This window comes from Protopterus annectens, chromosome 11.part0, assembly GCF_019279795.1.
Source record: "Protopterus annectens isolate FY-2018-M chromosome 11.part0, PAN1.0, whole genome shotgun sequence".
Taxonomy (NCBI): domain Eukaryota; kingdom Metazoa; phylum Chordata; order Ceratodontiformes; family Protopteridae; genus Protopterus; species Protopterus annectens.
Window position 1 is genome coordinate 569,863,692 of NC_056745.1, and position 17,689 is coordinate 569,881,380.

At 41.0% G+C, this 17,689-nt stretch overlaps 1 protein-coding gene across 1 annotated transcript in view; it reads left to right on the forward strand.

The window, feature by feature from the left end:
* Window positions 1–17,689, forward strand: part of OTOGL (otogelin like) — a 3,472,886-nt gene that overhangs the window by 2,659,832 nt on the left and 795,365 nt on the right. The window contains exon 41 of the mRNA XM_044088067.1: window positions 8,851–9,040. Within this exon, the coding sequence (XP_043944002.1) occupies window positions 8,851–9,040 (190 nt within the window). The remainder of the gene's footprint in view (window positions 1–8,850; window positions 9,041–17,689) is intronic.

A 17,689-nucleotide genomic window follows, 5' to 3' on the forward strand; every position in this document is an offset into this window, starting at 1 on the left:
TCGGCATTAAGTAGACTACCAGCTATGTGGTAGTTCATGGGTACAGAGTTTTTACCAAAGGGGATGACAATACACTTTTTGGCATTGAGCTTCAGGCCATGGCTTTGACACCAGGTATCTGTCTCAGTGAGGCCCTATTGTAGTTTGTCCACATCATTAGGAGTTTCGATTATGGCTTCTAGTTTGCAGTCATCTGCAAACTTTGTTAGCCAAAGACCTTCTGTGTTGGCCTGCACTTCAGAGAAGTAGATACCAAACAGGAGAGGACCCAGGACTGAACCCTGTGGTACTCCACTTGTCACTGATATGATGTCGGATTTGGAATCCGCTATTTTCACAGTGTGGGTTCTGTCCATGAGCCAGTTGGCAACCCATCTTGTGACATAGGGATTTATACCTAGTTTAGTGAGCTTATCTATAATTCCAGAGTGGGGGATGGTGTTGAAAGCCATGGCGAGATCTAGATAAGCTGTGTGAACCATTTTACCCTCATCTATGGCTTTGGTGACTGCTTCAAAGAAGTCAATCAGGTTTAGAAGACATGATCTGCCTTTTACAAATCCAAACTGGGTAGGGTCCAGAGTTTGGAGATTACCAATGTCTTTGTTTATGAGTTCCACAATGATACGTTCCATGGCCTTGCAGACCAGGCTTGCCAGGCTAATGGGGCTGTAGTTCCTGGGGTCCGTCGTGGCTCACCCTTTGTGAAGTGGGATAACCATTGTGGTGCGCCATTCAGTGGGTACAAAGCCTGAGGTGAGGCTATGATTGAACATGGTACTTAGGTAGGGTGCCAGTTCATTCTGTAGTTCATGTAGAACGCAGCCTGGGATATTGTCAGGTCCCATGGATGCTGTGTTCTTGGCTTTGGAGAGTGTGTTTTTTACCTGCGCAGCCGTGATTATAGGAAATTTGCATTCTTCCGGTATAGAGATGGGCCCTCTAGGGGGTGAGAGGGGGATAAAGTTAGCACTGAACCTATCTGCTAGAATGTTGGCAATATCAGTTGGTTCTGTATATTTAGTGCCATTGTGCTGTAACTCAGAGCAGATCTGAGTGTTCCCATTTAGATTCTTGACATAGCTATAGAATGCTTTGTGGTTGTCTTTAGAGTCAGTGGTAATTTTGTTTTCATAACTAGCTTTGGAGGATTTTATGAGGGATCTCAGCTTCTTACTGAGGTTGACCAGGGAGTTCCTCCAGTCATGGGATTTTACTCTTTTTTGCAACAGTTTCTTTCTTCTGTTGTAGAGTTTGTTTATGGCAGAGGACCACCAGATTGGCTTCCTTTTTTTGGAGGAATACATCTTAGTTCTATTAGGGATAGCATGATCCATGCACTCGTGTAAGTGCTTATAAAGTGCATTTGTGTAGGATTCGGCAGTTATACCTCTATTGTCCATCTGCATGGGTGTCATGAAGTTTGCCACTTCTGTCTTAAGAAATGTGAAGTTGGCTTTGGAGAAGTTTTTTACGATGGTTTCCCTAATTGGGGGTGGGGGTGGGATGTGGATGTCTAGGCTGATTAGCTTGTGGTCGGATATGACCAACGAGGAATTGACCTCTGGTGTGGAACACCGGTTTCCCATGTTGGTAATGACCAGGTCTAGGATATTGCTGCCCTTGGTGGGGGTGTGAATAAGTTTATCCAAGGCGTTGGAATTTATGAATTCTAGAAAATGTTGAGCAAAAGAGTTGGTACATGAATAGTTTTCCCAGTTAATGGTGGGGTATGTGAAATTGCCCATTATTAGGGTCTTGGGTTGTACCCTAATACTTTTCAGTGTATCAAGAAATGAGGAGTGTGAATCCTGGGGCATGGAGGGGGGTCTGTAGCAAGCTACAATTTGGATTGCGGTCTTGCCCAGAGTTAGTTGCACTTGGATAATCTCGGATGCATTGTGCTGTGCAACTAGCCTGATATAGAATAACACAAAAGGTTTTACATGCTTTCCAATCAACAGGGGCACACAAAGCTCCAGCTTTTGTTTTAGTCATTTTAATAAAGATCTTAAATATATAAGCACTCTTCTATAACATTAAATTCTGCCTGTAAAGTATCAGATCTGTTTACTTTTGGTGACTGATGTACAGCTGTTAAACAATTTGTCCTGCAATGGGTTAAACACTATTAAGATGAGCTTCTATACCTTGCACCCTCTGAGTCCTGGGATAGGTTCTGTCTCCCTTTATGATCCTCTACTGAATTTCAAACTATTAATAAAGTATTTGATGGACTGTTTTTATATACTGATTTACAGTCCCATACATAACTGCCAGCTACTTGTAAAGTGCCTTTATATATACAAACAGTTCTAGTATGGGTTAGAGTTGAGGACTTCAGTAATACTTTGAATGACATGCATATCTCTAACCATAATGTTGCAGATGACACTTCTGTTTGCTGTATACTGTACATATACTGAGGAGGTCTCCTCTAGTCTTGTTAAATATTTCATTATGAACAGGATTTCACTAGAATTGCTAACAGTAATATTTATTTTAGTTACTGAAGCAGGAAAGAATGGCAAACTTAATTACTACCTTCCCTTTATATCAGGACTATTTTAACTCAACTCATTGCATCTTAGAGATGCCTGCAGATGTTGCTGCATTTACATACAGCTGACGCCCCTTATTGTCAAATAGTGTCTGTTCTTATCTATATTACTCATTCCAAAACCATGCTACATGCAAGCTGCTGAAATATTTAATATTAAAGCATATCTGGTAGGCTACACAGCTGCACTGATATCTGACTTCTGTCTAGTGCTGCTTTAGAGATATTAACTGTTATTCAAATACTATTTATTTATATTGTCAAAATTGTTTTATTTTTCTAAATATCTCAGCTACAAAAGAACTCAGACATAACTGCTTAATCTCATATGAAAGCTAAGAGATGAAAAATGTGCTGTTGACATTATGAGTGCAGATTGAGTGGTAACTGAGATATTGTAAGTCATTTCAGAATATTACAAAATTGATATTTACTGTATTTATTATGACTTATATAATCTAGTTTAATTCCTACAACCTAGTGATCACAGCCACTGTAAAGATTTGTTTCTGCTGAATAATTTGCTAATTGCATTTCTTTACTGACCCATATGGCTACAAAGATATGAACAGTTGTTTGAAATATGTAGCCATAAATAGATCTGGTCAAAAGCTCAGGGTGCAATCCATAGCTGGCTTTAGGTACCAGCGAACACTGTGGTCATTGAGGGCCCACTGTTCCTGGGGGGCCCCCAACCACAGCAAGTTATCTTATCTTAATATTTTGTAGCATGTCAAAAAAAAAACAACAAAAGCTAATGTGGCAGTATTGTATACTTAATAAACCAGATGGGTAATAACTCTTATTTATATCTACTTTAAAATTCAAAGCTATTTCTAGTTATAGTGACAATGTTCTATCAAGCAAAAGGCTTCAAAATTCCATTAAATATTTTACCACTGACATAGTGCCTTGGCTTAGTTAAACCCTGCTAGTAGACATTCACTCCACTAAAACTAACAACATAACCAGCTTTAGGTACTTGCATTACCCGTGGCCCCTAATTCATTCTTGGCTGTGTGGGGGCCCCACAAAAGCTGCTGCTGGTTGGGGAAAATGAGACAAAATATATTAATTTTCTGATTATGCTCTTTAACTTGAACAGGTCTGTGATATGACCTTGTTAGGATAAAGCTGATAATGAACATAAACAAGGTAATCACTAGAGAGATTAGAAGCCCAGAGTGATTGATCTTCGTGCAAACTTTGAATTTTAAGAAAAGGAGATGCTTCTGATCTTCTCTGATGGTTTTCACTTTCAGGAAATTCTATAAACAGTGGCAGAACACCAGATACTACAACTTTCAACTTCTTTGCAGAAGAATTCAGTGCAATACCAATAATAGCAGAATAAAGGATCAAAATCAGGAACAAGTATTAAATAGTACTATAGTTTTTATTAAAAAGCTAATAGTATAACACCTTTTTGCATCAAATGCATTTTTGGACAATAAGTATAAAACTCTGATGTCTGGATTTATTGACTGTCTGTAATCCTGACTAGTTTACAAACAAATCAAACTTTTTACAAAGGACAGAGCAAAATTATGAGAAAAATCAGGGAAGGTCTGTGAAATCAGGGATAGTGACAGGTTTACATTATTCCTCACTGAGGTAAATAAAAGTGACTTACACCTGCTACTGTTTGATGACTGCTAAACAGCAATCATTGATCTGGTGTGCCAAAACCAGTGTTGCACAATGTATTGTTATTTGCTGAAATAAGTACAAAATTAGTATTGCTATGGTGTGTGTGTGTGTGTGTGTGTGTGTGTGTGTGTGTGTGTGTGTGTGTGTGTGTGTGTGTGTGTGTATGTATCTATAAAATATCAGTGATTTTTATCTGTGTACACACCCAATTATGCCAGGACATATACATTATTCTTCTGGGTGTCAGTAAAAAATGTAGCTAACAAGTAATTATATTTCAAAATTAACGCATACAATATATGATAGAACATTCAGACACTTAGATCTTATAAGAGTCTGGGGCCCCCCACTCCACAAACGGTATAACTGGATACTGGGGGGCTACCTTAACCATCCTTGACTGTGTAGTGGCCCCACAAAAGCTGTTGCTGATGGTAAAGAAGAGGAGGAAGAAAATTATTAATTCTCTGATTACAGTCTTTAACCTGAACAGGGCTGAGACATGATCCTGATAGAATAAAACTGATAATGGCCTCTGTACCCATTCTAAAACCAGCCCTGCTCGGATGTGTGTGTACAGAAAGCTGCTGTAGGTTATGGGGGGTGGGGGAGGGGCGGTGACATTATTACTTCTTTAATTTTCATCACACTCAATCAAACTTTAAAGGTGTGTAAATGAAGTTATTATAGCTTATGTTTGGCTGAGGACAGTGTAGTCATTGTTTATTTTACTTTTCTCACAGACTTCAGAGGTGTACAAAGAAGTTACTATATTTTTCGCAGGGGCAATGTATTGTCTAGGAGCAACAAAGCAGAATACATTACTGTACTTTATTTTCACTTTCCATACAATCAAACTTCAGGCATGTATACAGGTAGCTGCCTTTGAGAGTTTGGGTTGAGGAGTGAGGAGGCATGCTATCTATATGTATGTCAGCGATCACTTGAAATACATGAATGTGACAATTTGAATGTCTGCTTTTATCCCAGTTTAACACCAGATGCATAGACAGTCATTTTTTTTTTGGGGGGGGGGGTAGGGAGGCAGGCAGTTCCCAGATAGGAACTGTGAATCCAGAAAATAACTGGTTTATTTGTTTATTGTGAGCTACTATTTTGTCTTCTTTGAACAATAAGCCTTAGGTACAACTTATGTCTTCCCTGAAAAAAAAAGGCTGCATATTTTTTATTGCTCATGTTTGTTTAGGTCACCATCAGATTAAAAGGTTGGGGAAAATGCTCTAAAATACATCCCAGAGCATCTAAAACCCAATAACTTCTTGGGCCTTGGCTTACTTGAGTTATTTCCTAACTGGTTATTACTGTGCTGTCTTGGTCAGGAAAGGTGTGTTGAAAGGATACAAGGAAAACTAAAGTTGAATAGCAGTACAGTTTCTTTCCTTAACTGATTTCTATTCAAGCCATCACTGGATGAAAGAGTTGTTTAAAAAAAAACCTTTTAACTGCACTTCAGAGCACATAGGAAGTTATGGCTTCTTGAAAAAGCTGAAGGGTAAAGCAAATGTGAGAAAGTGAAGAAAAAATAAGTTGCATGGTATAGGGAGCCCAATATGGGGGGAAACTGGGGAAGACTGGAGGGTGTATGTGTGTCTGTGCGTCTGGGGGGGGTGGCTCAAACATTAGGTCTAGGGTGCCATTTCACCTAAGTCCAGACTTATACACAGAGTTACTGCAATGTATCCTTTTTGCAACTAAATGTCAGTAAGTGTAAATGCCCTTTGTGAGATGTGTCAACATAAAGTGATACACAGGCCTATTGTAATGCAAGAGTTTGTAGCTACAGGCCAGTCTATGCTTACTACTCCTAAAACTTTGCAGCATGAACTAAACGGTTGCATATGATGGGTGGCAGTGGCAGAGTGATACACAGAGTGGAAATGCTTAGAGGGCCCCCGACTTGGCATCTGCTGGGGGCCCCCAAGATGCTAACATGGCCCTGGTGCAATCATTGGGAGTTAAGCTTACAAACCTCCAGATGTCCAGCTGATTTAATGTAAAGGGCAGAGTATACAATTCAGAGAACTATTTGACGGTATAGATCATCCTTTCATTAGTAATTTTACATTACTATGGATTTCTTGTGAGGATCTCTGATAGAGTGTGCACTGGTGTCTCAGCAGTTTTTTTTACAAAGCAATTGACTTTGTACATAGTGAGATTAATGATGTGCTAATCGCATACAAGGTATATCACATTATGATTTGGGTTAGTTCGCAGCTGTCAAGTTTTCTTAAATTTTACATGCATGATACCAAATGGAGGAAGGTTACAAGTAGAGACTGTCAAGTTTTGGTCTTAGTTCTACTGTCACCTTCTGTCCAAAATGGCCAAGTGGCATGAACATGCAAAAATGATGACGAGTGCAAAATAGTGTCAATCCTGCACTGCAGATTTAATATTAAGCTGGCAAACAACCTGTATAGAATGTGCATATTGGTTACTAATAATGGCATTAAACATTCATTGTGTATTCTCTGATACCAGCTTTATCATACCCAGTGTTTGTGGGTAGATGGATCCCTTCCCAACAACCACTAGGTATAAGGCAGAGAACTAATCCTGGATGCTACATCAGTCCATTGCAGGATGTTTACAAATAACAGAAGTACGCATGCAAACACACAACTATGGGTGGTTTAAGGGATCAGTAATTCACCTATTACCATCTTGTTGAGTGTCAGAGTAAATAGGAAACTGACAAAAAACACATGGATACTGGGAGAATGTACAGACTCCATACAGAAAGCACTGTAACTGGTTGCTAAACTGGAGAACAGAGTGCTATGAAGCAGCAACACTAACTGCTACACTAACTATCACCCCCCATAAATGTCTGCTCTGATAAAATATTTTATTCTGCATGCTGGGAAAAAATACTAAACACAATTGTATACTTAAGTGCTTTCATATACATAATTACCTGAGTGGCTGTAATTTATTCTTTAACCTTTGATTATCTTTTTAATGCTTTAAAAATTAGTTATACAATAGGATTCAGATATTTAAAATATACATATATTCTGGGTACAGGTTAACATGAACTCAGTATTTGTTTCATTGGCTCAAACTGCACTAAAATGTGGTTTGCCTTTGTCTTTTTCTCACAACTACTTTGAAAATTAAGAAAATAAAGGATGAGTACTACAATGGAGTGAAATCTCAATCATCATATTTTAAAACATATTTATTCTGTAAGGGTTTTTTTCTCAAAACCTTTACAGCTACCAAAGAGCCACTATATTTTGAAATGTTGCCTTCATCCTGGGTACTTCCACATCTGCTACTTGCTCACATTCAGTAATGTTCTCTATTACCATTAAGGCCTAAAAAACAGACTATTTTGATTCAGATAATTCTAGTGTTGCTGAATAACCTTCTGATGCAAGGCTATTAATGACTTTAAAGAAATGTTGGATTCTCAATAAAGCTCAGTTGTATCTGTTAGAAATCTGGAAAGCTGTTGAAAATGATTATTTATATTCCGTACTACACTTGTTATTAATAGTAACCATTTTCAGCAGGATGTGACCCCTAAAAACCTATCAAAACCTATCAAACCTCCCATTCTTGGGGTTTTGATTATGTTTTTTTTTCCTGTTGATTTTGTCTTTTCTTAGAAAGTAATTTCCAGAACAATACGGTTTACTGCTTTGTGGAATTTGTAGCAATCTTGCATTGCGTGTTATTTGCACTTTTTTTGCTTTACTTGCTTTTTCGGTAGTTGCAGAATGCACAGATATTTGATTAATTTAATTCTAACAGCGTTTTGAAGTCTAGGTTCATCCCGCTATAACTTTAGAATTTCAAGGTCATTACTTGAATGGCTCCTTTGTAATCCATGTCCTACATATATGTAGGTTTTTGCAAATTGACTCTACTATATATCTTTTTAAGGTGTATTCAGTGAATCATAAAATATTAGTTCTAGAGAGATAAGAATACATGATGAAAATGTACAACAGTTGTGCCTTTTCTCCACAATTAGCTCTCTCAAACTGATGTAACTGTCAATATATTTAGTTTATTAGATCTTTAATGTGTATACTTTGTCAGATTGTGTATGTCTCCTCATCATTGTAAACCATTGTTATTTGTATATTGTACCTTGTTTTGTTACATTATTATGCAACCCAGACTGAGCTTGTAATCAGTTCATGTTTGATCAGTGTTCTACCCTGGTAAACAAATTTAAATATATAAATAAATAGTTTCACTGGAAACTTAAACACTGAAAAAAATCGCACTACACAATGGACTTATGTACAAGGTAAGTTACAGCTTTCATAAATGGCTCCACTGTGCAGTTTAATAGCTACTTCCTAACCAATCATAAGAATAGATTTAGTCACTGTCAGAGTGAAATTTATCCACTCATATTTTACCCACATAAATAAAAATCACTGGTTTTATGTAAAGCCTCCATTGCCATTGGTTTGGTTTTGACTATTTATATAATTAATTCATGCTCCTGCTGCAGCTAGATAAGCCTTTATGCATTATTTCTGGACCACAACATTTTCTTGCCCCACATGATTTCTGTTTGTTTTCTTTTCTACTTCCTTTAGGATTTCTAAAATTAGATTAAATAATCTTTCTTATTGTGCCTTTCAATCTTTTAGGTTAAAATAAATGCTCTTCCTGCAACCTTGCCATTTACAAAGAAAGGACTTTTAATAGAAGACACAGGAACAATGTATACTATTATTACCCCAGCTGGGGTTATTATTCACTGGACTCACAGAACAAGCATTCTTGATGTACAGTATGGGCTCCCTTCTATAAGATCAAATGAAACCAAAGGACTCTGTGGTAATGTCTAGCTGACCTTTTTAAATGTTATTCCTTCTGCATTTATCGTTATCTTTTTGTAAATACTGTGTTTGTAGTGTGTTTTTTTGAAAAATAAAGCCAACTTATTTATAAACAATTGCAAAAGATAAATCATACAATGAGCTAGAACACACTGAATGGTTCTTGCAAATAATCTGTGATTTCTGATATGAATTATTTTCCTGATGTATTTAATGATTTACAAAAATAATTGCCACACTTGCTGAAATGCAAAACAGCATTTATTTTCCACAGTCAAGGTAGTAAACAACTAGAACACATTTAACCATTGTTTTAAATGCAATACTTAAGGCTGCAGCATCCAGCACATTTTGTATTTTGTACTGAAAAGATACTGGAAGATATTAAGTAAACTAGGAACATTTAGTTAATTTTAGAAAGGGCAGGTGCAAGATTCAATTCTAATAAAAAAATAGGAAGAAATCTAGAACCTAAAAGATGACATCCTTAACACTAAGAACAATATAGTTTCATAGGTTCATAGGTAGGTACTAGGCTATCTGCCCAAAGGCATTTATAAGCCTAGCCAGAATTTGTTGGCTTTGGCCACCCCCTTAGATTAGTTCCCTGTGTCTCTGTCCAGCAGAGCCACTGAAGTGATCCCCGGGATAAACTTTCTGTTTCCCATCCACTCGTCAAGGTTTCTCTTGAAGAATGTTAGCGAGGAGCTCTGCCTAATGTAAATTGGAATCTTGTTCCAAAGCATGGGAAGTCTCTGTGACAGGAATCTATTCCTCCAGCACGTCCTATTTATTGTTGTGGTGAGGTTTAGATCCCTAGAGCATGTGGCTCGAGGGGATAAGCTTTTCTTTAGGTGGAGCATGTCGATCAGTTCTGGGTTGGACAGGGCCTCGTATGTCAGGCAGAGATCACCTCTGAGTAGGCGGTATGCAACCGAGTACAGCTGGAGTTTCTTCAGTCGAGCTGCATAGGGCATCTGGTTGAGGCCAGTGATTCCCTTGGTGAGGTACTTCTGTGGTCTTTCCAGCTGTTGCAGGTGTCTTGTAAGATGCATCCCAAATGGGGCGTTGTACTCTATGATGGGTCTAATGAGCGATGAGTAGAGGGGCACAATGACCTCTTTTGATCTGGATGCAAACCCTTTTGTGATAAGGTATGCCACATAGAAGGATTTTTTTAACCACTTTGGCAATGCGATTATCAAAGGAGAGTTTACTATCCCTTATTAAGATCCCTTATTACGTCTTCTGTATTTAGGGGACTACCACCTATGTGGCAGTTTGTGGGTATTTTGTTTTTTCCAAAGGGGATGACTATGCACTTTTTGGCATTTAGCTTGAGGCCATGATTTTGACACCAGGTGTCCATCTCAGTGAGACCCTTTTGGAGGATGTCTGTGTCAGCCAGAGAGTCAATTATAGCCCCTAGTTTGCAGTCGTCTGCGAACTTGGTCAGCCATAGTCCTCTTGTGCTTGCCTGTACCTCTGAGAAGTATATGCTGAACAGGAGGGGTCCTAGGACTGAGCCCTGGGGAACGCCACTTGTAACCGGTTTAGAGTCAGACCTAGCTCCCGCAACTCTTACCATGTGGGTTCTGTCCATGAGCAAGTTGGCAACCCATCTTGTGATGTAGGGGTTTATGTTCAGGTTGGTGAGCTTGTCTATAATACCAGAATGGGGAATGGTGTCAAAGGCCTTTGCGAGGTCTAGGTAGGCTGTGTGTATCACCTTTCCCTCATCTACAGCCTTGGTAACTGTCTCAAAGAATTCCACCAGGTTTAAGAGGCACGATCTGCCCTTAACAAAGCCGAACTGGGTAGGGTCCAGTGTTTGGAGGTTCCCAATGTCTCTGTTAATGAGTTCCATGATGATGTGCTCCATAGCCTTGCAAACCAAGCTAGTCAGGCTTATAGGGCAATAGTTCCTGGGGTCTGTTGTGGCTCCACCTTTGTGGAGCTGAATAACCGTTGCTGTGTGCCACTCTATGGGTACGTAACCTATGGAGAGGCTGAGTTTGAACAGTGTGTTTAGGTGAGGAGTTAGTTCGTCTTTGAGCTCATGTAGGACGCAGCCTGGGATACCGTCCGGTCCCATTGATGCTGTGTTTTTGGCTTTGGAGAGGGCTGTTTTAACCTGAGTGTCTGTGATTTCAGGAGCTCTACATTCTCCTAGTATGATTATGGTCCCTTTTGGGGGTGAAAGGGGGGGTGAAGTTTGTGCTGAACCTGTCTGCCAGGATGTTGGCAATATCAGTCGGTTCACTGTATTTTGTACCATTCTGCACTAACTCTGAGCAGATATGAACATTGCCACTTAGATTCTTGACATAACTAAAGAATGCCTTGTGGTTATCTTTGGAGTCCTTGGCAATTTCTCTTTCGAAACTCGCCTTGGATGATTTTATGAGGGATCGTAGTTTCTTGCTGATACTGATCAGGGATATCTTTCCTTCTTGGGATTTTACTCTTTTCTGTACTAGTTTCCTCCTTCTATTGTATAGCTTGTTTAAGGCAGGAGTCCACCAGACTGCTTTTCTTTTCTTGGAGGAGTGAGTCTTGGTTTTGCTTGGGATAGCACGATCCATGCATTCTTGTAGGTGCCCGTAGAATGCATTAGTAAAGGATTTTGCAACTTGGACAATGTTATCCTTTAACATGGGGGCTTTGAAACTTTCCACGTCGGTCTTAAGTAACGTGAAGTTTGCTTTTGAAAAGTTTTTCACGGTGGTTTCCTTGTCCGGGGGTGGGGCGGAATGTGGATATCCAAAGTGATTTGTTTATGGTCAGATCTAACCAGTGAGGGGTTGACCTCCGGTGTGGAGCACCGGTCACCCATTATGGTGATGAGCAGGTCCAGTATGTTGTCACCTCTGGTGGGAGTGTTGACCAGTTGATCCAGGGCGTTTGAGTTTATAAATTCTAGGAAATGTTGGGCAAGGGAGTTAGTACTTGAGTAGTTCTCCCAATTAATGTTTGGGTAATTGAAATCACCCAATATTAGGGTGATGTTCTTCGTTCCCCATTGCTGCAGTCCTTACTATTGGGTATAGTCCGCGTCCAGTCGGCCCGAATACCAGAGTATAAGGCTGACGTCGGTCAGGGCGCATTAGACTGACGTCAGTACGTCAGGGTACTAATGCGCATGACCGACGTCATATCCTCAGTCTTTTTTGCCGCATGGTCCGATGCAGAAGCAGTTTTGCGAGTGCAGGTTGGCGTTCTGAAATATTTCCGAAACCGGAGTTTCAGACCGAAACAGAGTTGGCTAAGTACCCCGTTGGGGAACATTTTGGTTTTTCTTGCCTCAGTATTTAACCGGATGTCAGAAAAAGTGAATAACTGTATTTCTTGTGGGAAACAGATACCTCATAGGGATTACCATACCTTGTGTATACCTTGTTTAGGGCCTGAGCACGGCGTTGTTGGTTGCCGCTCTTGTGCTAGGTTTAACAAACGCACTATTAAGAGGAGGTTAGACTGTGCCAGGTTAGTGTTTGGGAAGCGTTGCAATTATAAAATGCCGTCGGATGCTCCGGCCGCTTCGTCAAGAAGCGCAAGGACAAAACAGCGAAGCCTAGGGTTGATGAACCGGCAGTCCCGGACGTCGGTTCTTTAGAAGGCTCAGTGGAGCCAGAGGTTTTGCCAGGAGTTTCCATGGAGTCTCAGGCAGAAACTTTACTGTTACAGGATGTGCCTTCTCAGGAGGTAGGCCAGGCTGAGGGGCTTCTCAGGTAACTGTTCTTCCCTCTCTTCCCAAGGTAGTTAGAGCCTCTCCTTCTGTTGCCAAAACTTCTTTGAGAGGTAGGCCTAGTTCAGATTCAGTGGGGGCTTCTCCTAGCATTTCGGGTTCTGTACCTAAGAAACATATGCTTAAAATGGCAGAAGATTTGATTACTATGATTAGAGGTTCTATGCCCCGCCTGATAAGAGGCCTAGGGTGGAACCGAGTTTGATAGTTTTGAACAGTGTTCAGAGGCTTCAGAGTCTTCTGCAGAAGACTTGCAGGAGTATCCTACTTATTCTGATTCTGATGTGGATGATTCCACTCCTACAGCTTCTCCTCCTGAGGATTTCTCATTTTCAGAGACTCTGCATTCCATGAGGGAGCACTTTAAATGGGAAGGCCAGGATTACTCTGATTCCAGGAAAAGGCTTAGGGAATTCTTGTTTTACCCCAGCATAGGCCCTTAGCTATTCCTCGTGTGTTGAATGTGGTGGAAGATGGTTTTGCAGAGGCTTCACTGAACCCTGACTCTTTGCCTCCTGCTCCTGTTAAGCCTGATAGGTATTATAGGGTGCCCGAAGCTCATAAGTATTTGTTTAAGAGTCCTAGGGCGGACCCAGAAACTATTTCTCAAGGGCCTAAAGGTGTTAAGGCCTCTGTGGTTAAAAATCCTGTTCCCACTGATAAAGAGGCAAGGGCTTTGGATAGGTGGGGAAAGAAAGTGTATACTTCTTCCACTCTAGCCATGAGAGCGTTGAATTGTCAGTTTCACATGCTAAAATATCAGAATTATCTCCTTTCACAATTAAAATCTAAGGTGGATGCTTTGGCGGAAGGTATTGAGTGTAAAGAGTTGCTGGATTTGGTTCATGTGTCTGAACAAGTGGGTAAGCATTCTTTGCAATGTGGTTTTGATGCTGTACAGGCCTCCTCGAGGGTGGCTGCTACTAGTTCTGTTCTTCGCAGGCATGCCTGGTTGAAGGATCAGAATTTAGCTGAGCATGTTAAGACAAGGATTTTGGATGCTCCTTTACAGTCTGATGTGTTGTTTGGATCGCCTGTGGAAGCAGTTTTAAAGAAAATGGAAGACAAAGCTAAGTCTATGCAAACTGTTAAAGATTTTTTGCAGGTGCAGCCACCGAAGTTTAGTAGAAATTGGCCTGCTAAGGGGTGGACATATCCTGCTTATGATTCCCAGTCTAGGGGTAGGTCTAGACGTGGTAGGGGCAGGGCGCAAGGTTCTTTTAGGCCTAGAACAGGAGTTCACCTGCTCAGACTTCTGGTGAGGGCAGGGGTCAGTCCTTTCGTAAACAGACCCAATGACCTGTCTTTTCAGCTGCCAGTAGATTCTCATCTGGCAGCTCCTTTGGGAGGAAGACTGTCTCTTTTCAAAGAAAATTGGGATTTAATTACTCAAGACAAATGGGTGTTGGATATCATTCACCACGGTTACAGATTTTATTTCCATACAATGCCCCCATTCAAAGGCATGCCAGACGTTCCTCGTCTACGTAGAAATGAGGCTCACAAGCAAGTTTCTCAGTTACTCCGGATGGGGCCATTCAGCCAGTCCCTGTATCAGAAAGGGGCCTAGGATTTTATTCTCGCCTGTTCCTAGTACCAAAGAAGGGGAACACGTGGAGACCAATTTTGGATTTATCTCTCCTCAACACTTTTCTGGACATTCCCAAGTTCAAGATGTTGACGTTACAACAGCTATTACCTCTGCTGGGCAAAGATCACTGGATGGTAACTTTAGATCTCAAGGAAGCTTACCTTCATGTGCCTATAAGGCTAAGTTGCAGGAAGTATCTGCGGTTTCGAGCTGGAAATTCTCATTATCAGTTCTCTGCATTGCCCTTTGGCTTATCTACTGCCAGAGTATTCACAAAGGTTCTGGCTCCAGTGATAGCTTACTTCAGGCTTCAAGGAATTCAAATCTATCCTTACTTGGACGACTGCCTGATTCTGGCTCAAGAAAAGGAAGATCTTCTACAACATCTGGAATATGTTATAGCAGTGCTAAGATGCCTAGGGTATTCTGTGAACGAAATAAAGTCCAGTCTAGTACCCTCTCAAGACATGTGCTTTCTGGGTGTGAGACTGAATACAGCAGCCCAGATGGCCTTTTTAACCCCGGACAAACAAAAGAGTCTGTCACTTTACTTCCATCAACTATCTCATCAGTCCGTGCTGACTGCAAGGACAGTCCTTCAAGCATTAGGGTTCATGGCATCTTGTATTCTGGTGCTTCCCAATGCCAAACTGCATATGAGGAAGCTACAATGGTATCTCAAAAATGTATGGACACAGCACTGCCAGGATTTGGACACTGTCATTCAAATAATACCTTGCCTTCAAAAAGAATTTTGGTGGTGGGCTCAGGAATGTCACCTAAACAAGGGACTCTCTGTGACCCGGCCAGAGGCGAGTCAGATTTTAACGACAGATGCCTCGGACATTGCTTGGGGAGCTCATCTAAATGGAAAGTGGATACAAGACAAGTGGCCTGCCAGACTACAGCATCTACATATCAACATGAAGGAGATGTTAGCAGTCCAGTTTGCATTAATGGCTTTCAAGGAGTTACTTCTTCCAGGGCAGGTGTTGATTCTAACAGACAACACAACTGTCATGTGGTACATCAACAAACAAGGGGGAACACATTCTTATCCTCTATGCAGGCAAGCAATGATTTTATGGGAGACTGCGCTAAGCTTGCAACTAACTCTTCAGGCAAGGTTTCTGCCAGGAGCACAGAACTCCTTAGCAGATGTGTTAAGCAGACAAATCATGGATCCCCACGAGTGGAAACTGGATCTTCATGTATTTCAAAATTGACAGTGTCATGGGGGACTCCAGACATAGATCTGTTCGCTTCTCCACTAAACCACCAGCTGCCACAGTATTGCACAAAGGGGTTTCATCACACAGCTTGGAAAGTGGATGCTCTGTCTTTCAGTTGGAAAAACCTTCATGTGTATGCCTTTCCTCCTCTACCTCTTCTTCCAAAGGTACTATTAAAGGTCAGACAAGACAGGCCAAGGATGATTTTGATAGCTCCAGATTGGCCTCGGCAACACTGGTACCCACTACTACGGAGTCTGGTAAGGAAGCCTCCATGGCCTTTACCTCTGATTCCTCATCTGTTATCTCAGAAGGATGGTCATCTGCTCAATGTCAAGCTTCACTCTCTTCATCTAACAGCCTGGCATATTCTGTGTTGAAACACAGCAGGTCTCAACTTCCTCAACAAGTTTTAAATGTGATTATGGAAGCTAGAAGACCTAGTACAAGGAAAGTGTACGCAGAAAAATGGAAGAGATTTTTATTTTGGAGTACAGCAAAGAATTTGCAGGTTTCTGAGCCTAATTTGAGTGTGGCTCTTCAATATCTTACTGAGTTATTGGACAAAGGTTTGTCCTTCTCTTCCATTAAGATTCATGCTGCAGCAATTTCAGCTCACTATGATTGTGACCCACCATTGTTTTCGCACCCTTTGTTCAAGCAGTTTCTTAGAGGGCAAAGAATATAAGACCCCACGTAGAGCTCCTACTCCTGCTTGGGATCTCAATTTTGTGTTGGAAAAACTTACTCTACAACCTTTTGAGCCTGCGGCTACTGCTGAATTGAAATACTTGTCATGGAAGACTGCTTTTCTGTTGGCTATTACTTCTGCAAGAAGGGTGTCTGAGTTGCAGGCCCTTATGGCAGTAGAGCCATTTTGATTTTCCATAAGGATAGGGTATCATTACGTACTAATCCTTCCTTTATGCCTAAGGTGGTTTCTAGTGTGGCTTTAAACCAAACTATTCATTTGCCTACTTTTTATGCAGACCCCCAAAATAAAGGGGAACAGATTTTGCACACTTTAGATGTACACAGGCAACTGCGTTATTATTTAAGCAGGACTAAGGATTTCAGGCAGTCTCAGCAGTTGTTTGTTTCTTTTGCTTTGAGTTCACAGGGCAAGCCTGTGTCAAAACAAACTATTTCTAGGTGGATTGGCTTTTGCATTGCATTTTGTTATTCCCATCATGGCAAGGAGATTCCAGCTGGGATTAGGCCTCATTCCACTAGGGCTACTGCCACTTCAACAGCTTTTCTAAGGGGGGTGGCAACTAAGGATATTTTGGAAGCAGCTACTTGGAGTTCAGTGCATACTTTCTCTAAGCATTATCACCTTCCTATCTACTCTAAGTCTAGGGCTGGTTTTGCCACAGCTGTTTTGCAAGGCATGTTGTCAGCTCCTGCTTCTTTATGATTTGCCAGCCTCCCTTACCTCTGCTTTGGGATTCTACCCAATAGTAAGGACTGCAGCAATGGGGAACGAAGAACATAGTACAGTTTTGTACCTACCATAAATGTAGATGTTCGAGGATCCCCATTGCTGCAGTCCAATTACCCTCCCTCCTTCCCTCTGTGTTTAGGGGTGGTTGTGTAGGTGAGGTTACATGCTTATATTTTTGTATATATTCTTGTATATATTGTACATATTTTTGGTGCAGGTATTTTGGGCCTTGTCTTTTTAGGGTCTTCTGACATCTGGGGCAAGAAAAGACTGAGGATATGACGTCGGTCATGCGCATTAGTACCCTGACGTACTGACGTCAGTCTAATGCGCCCTGACCGACGTCAGCCTTATACTCTGGTATTCGGGCCGACTGGACGCGGACTATACCCAATAGTAAGGACTGCAGCAATGGGGATCCTCGAACATCTACATTTATGGTAGGTACAAAACTGTACTTTTGGTAGGACCTTTATATTTCCCAGTGCTTCCAGAAATGTGGAATGGGGGTCCTGGGACATGGTGGGTGATCTGTAGCAAGCCACAATTTGAATTGCAGTTTTTCCCGTTGTTAGTTGCACGTGGATGATCTCTGAAGCATTGTGCTGTGCCACTAACCTGGAGGTGTGGGC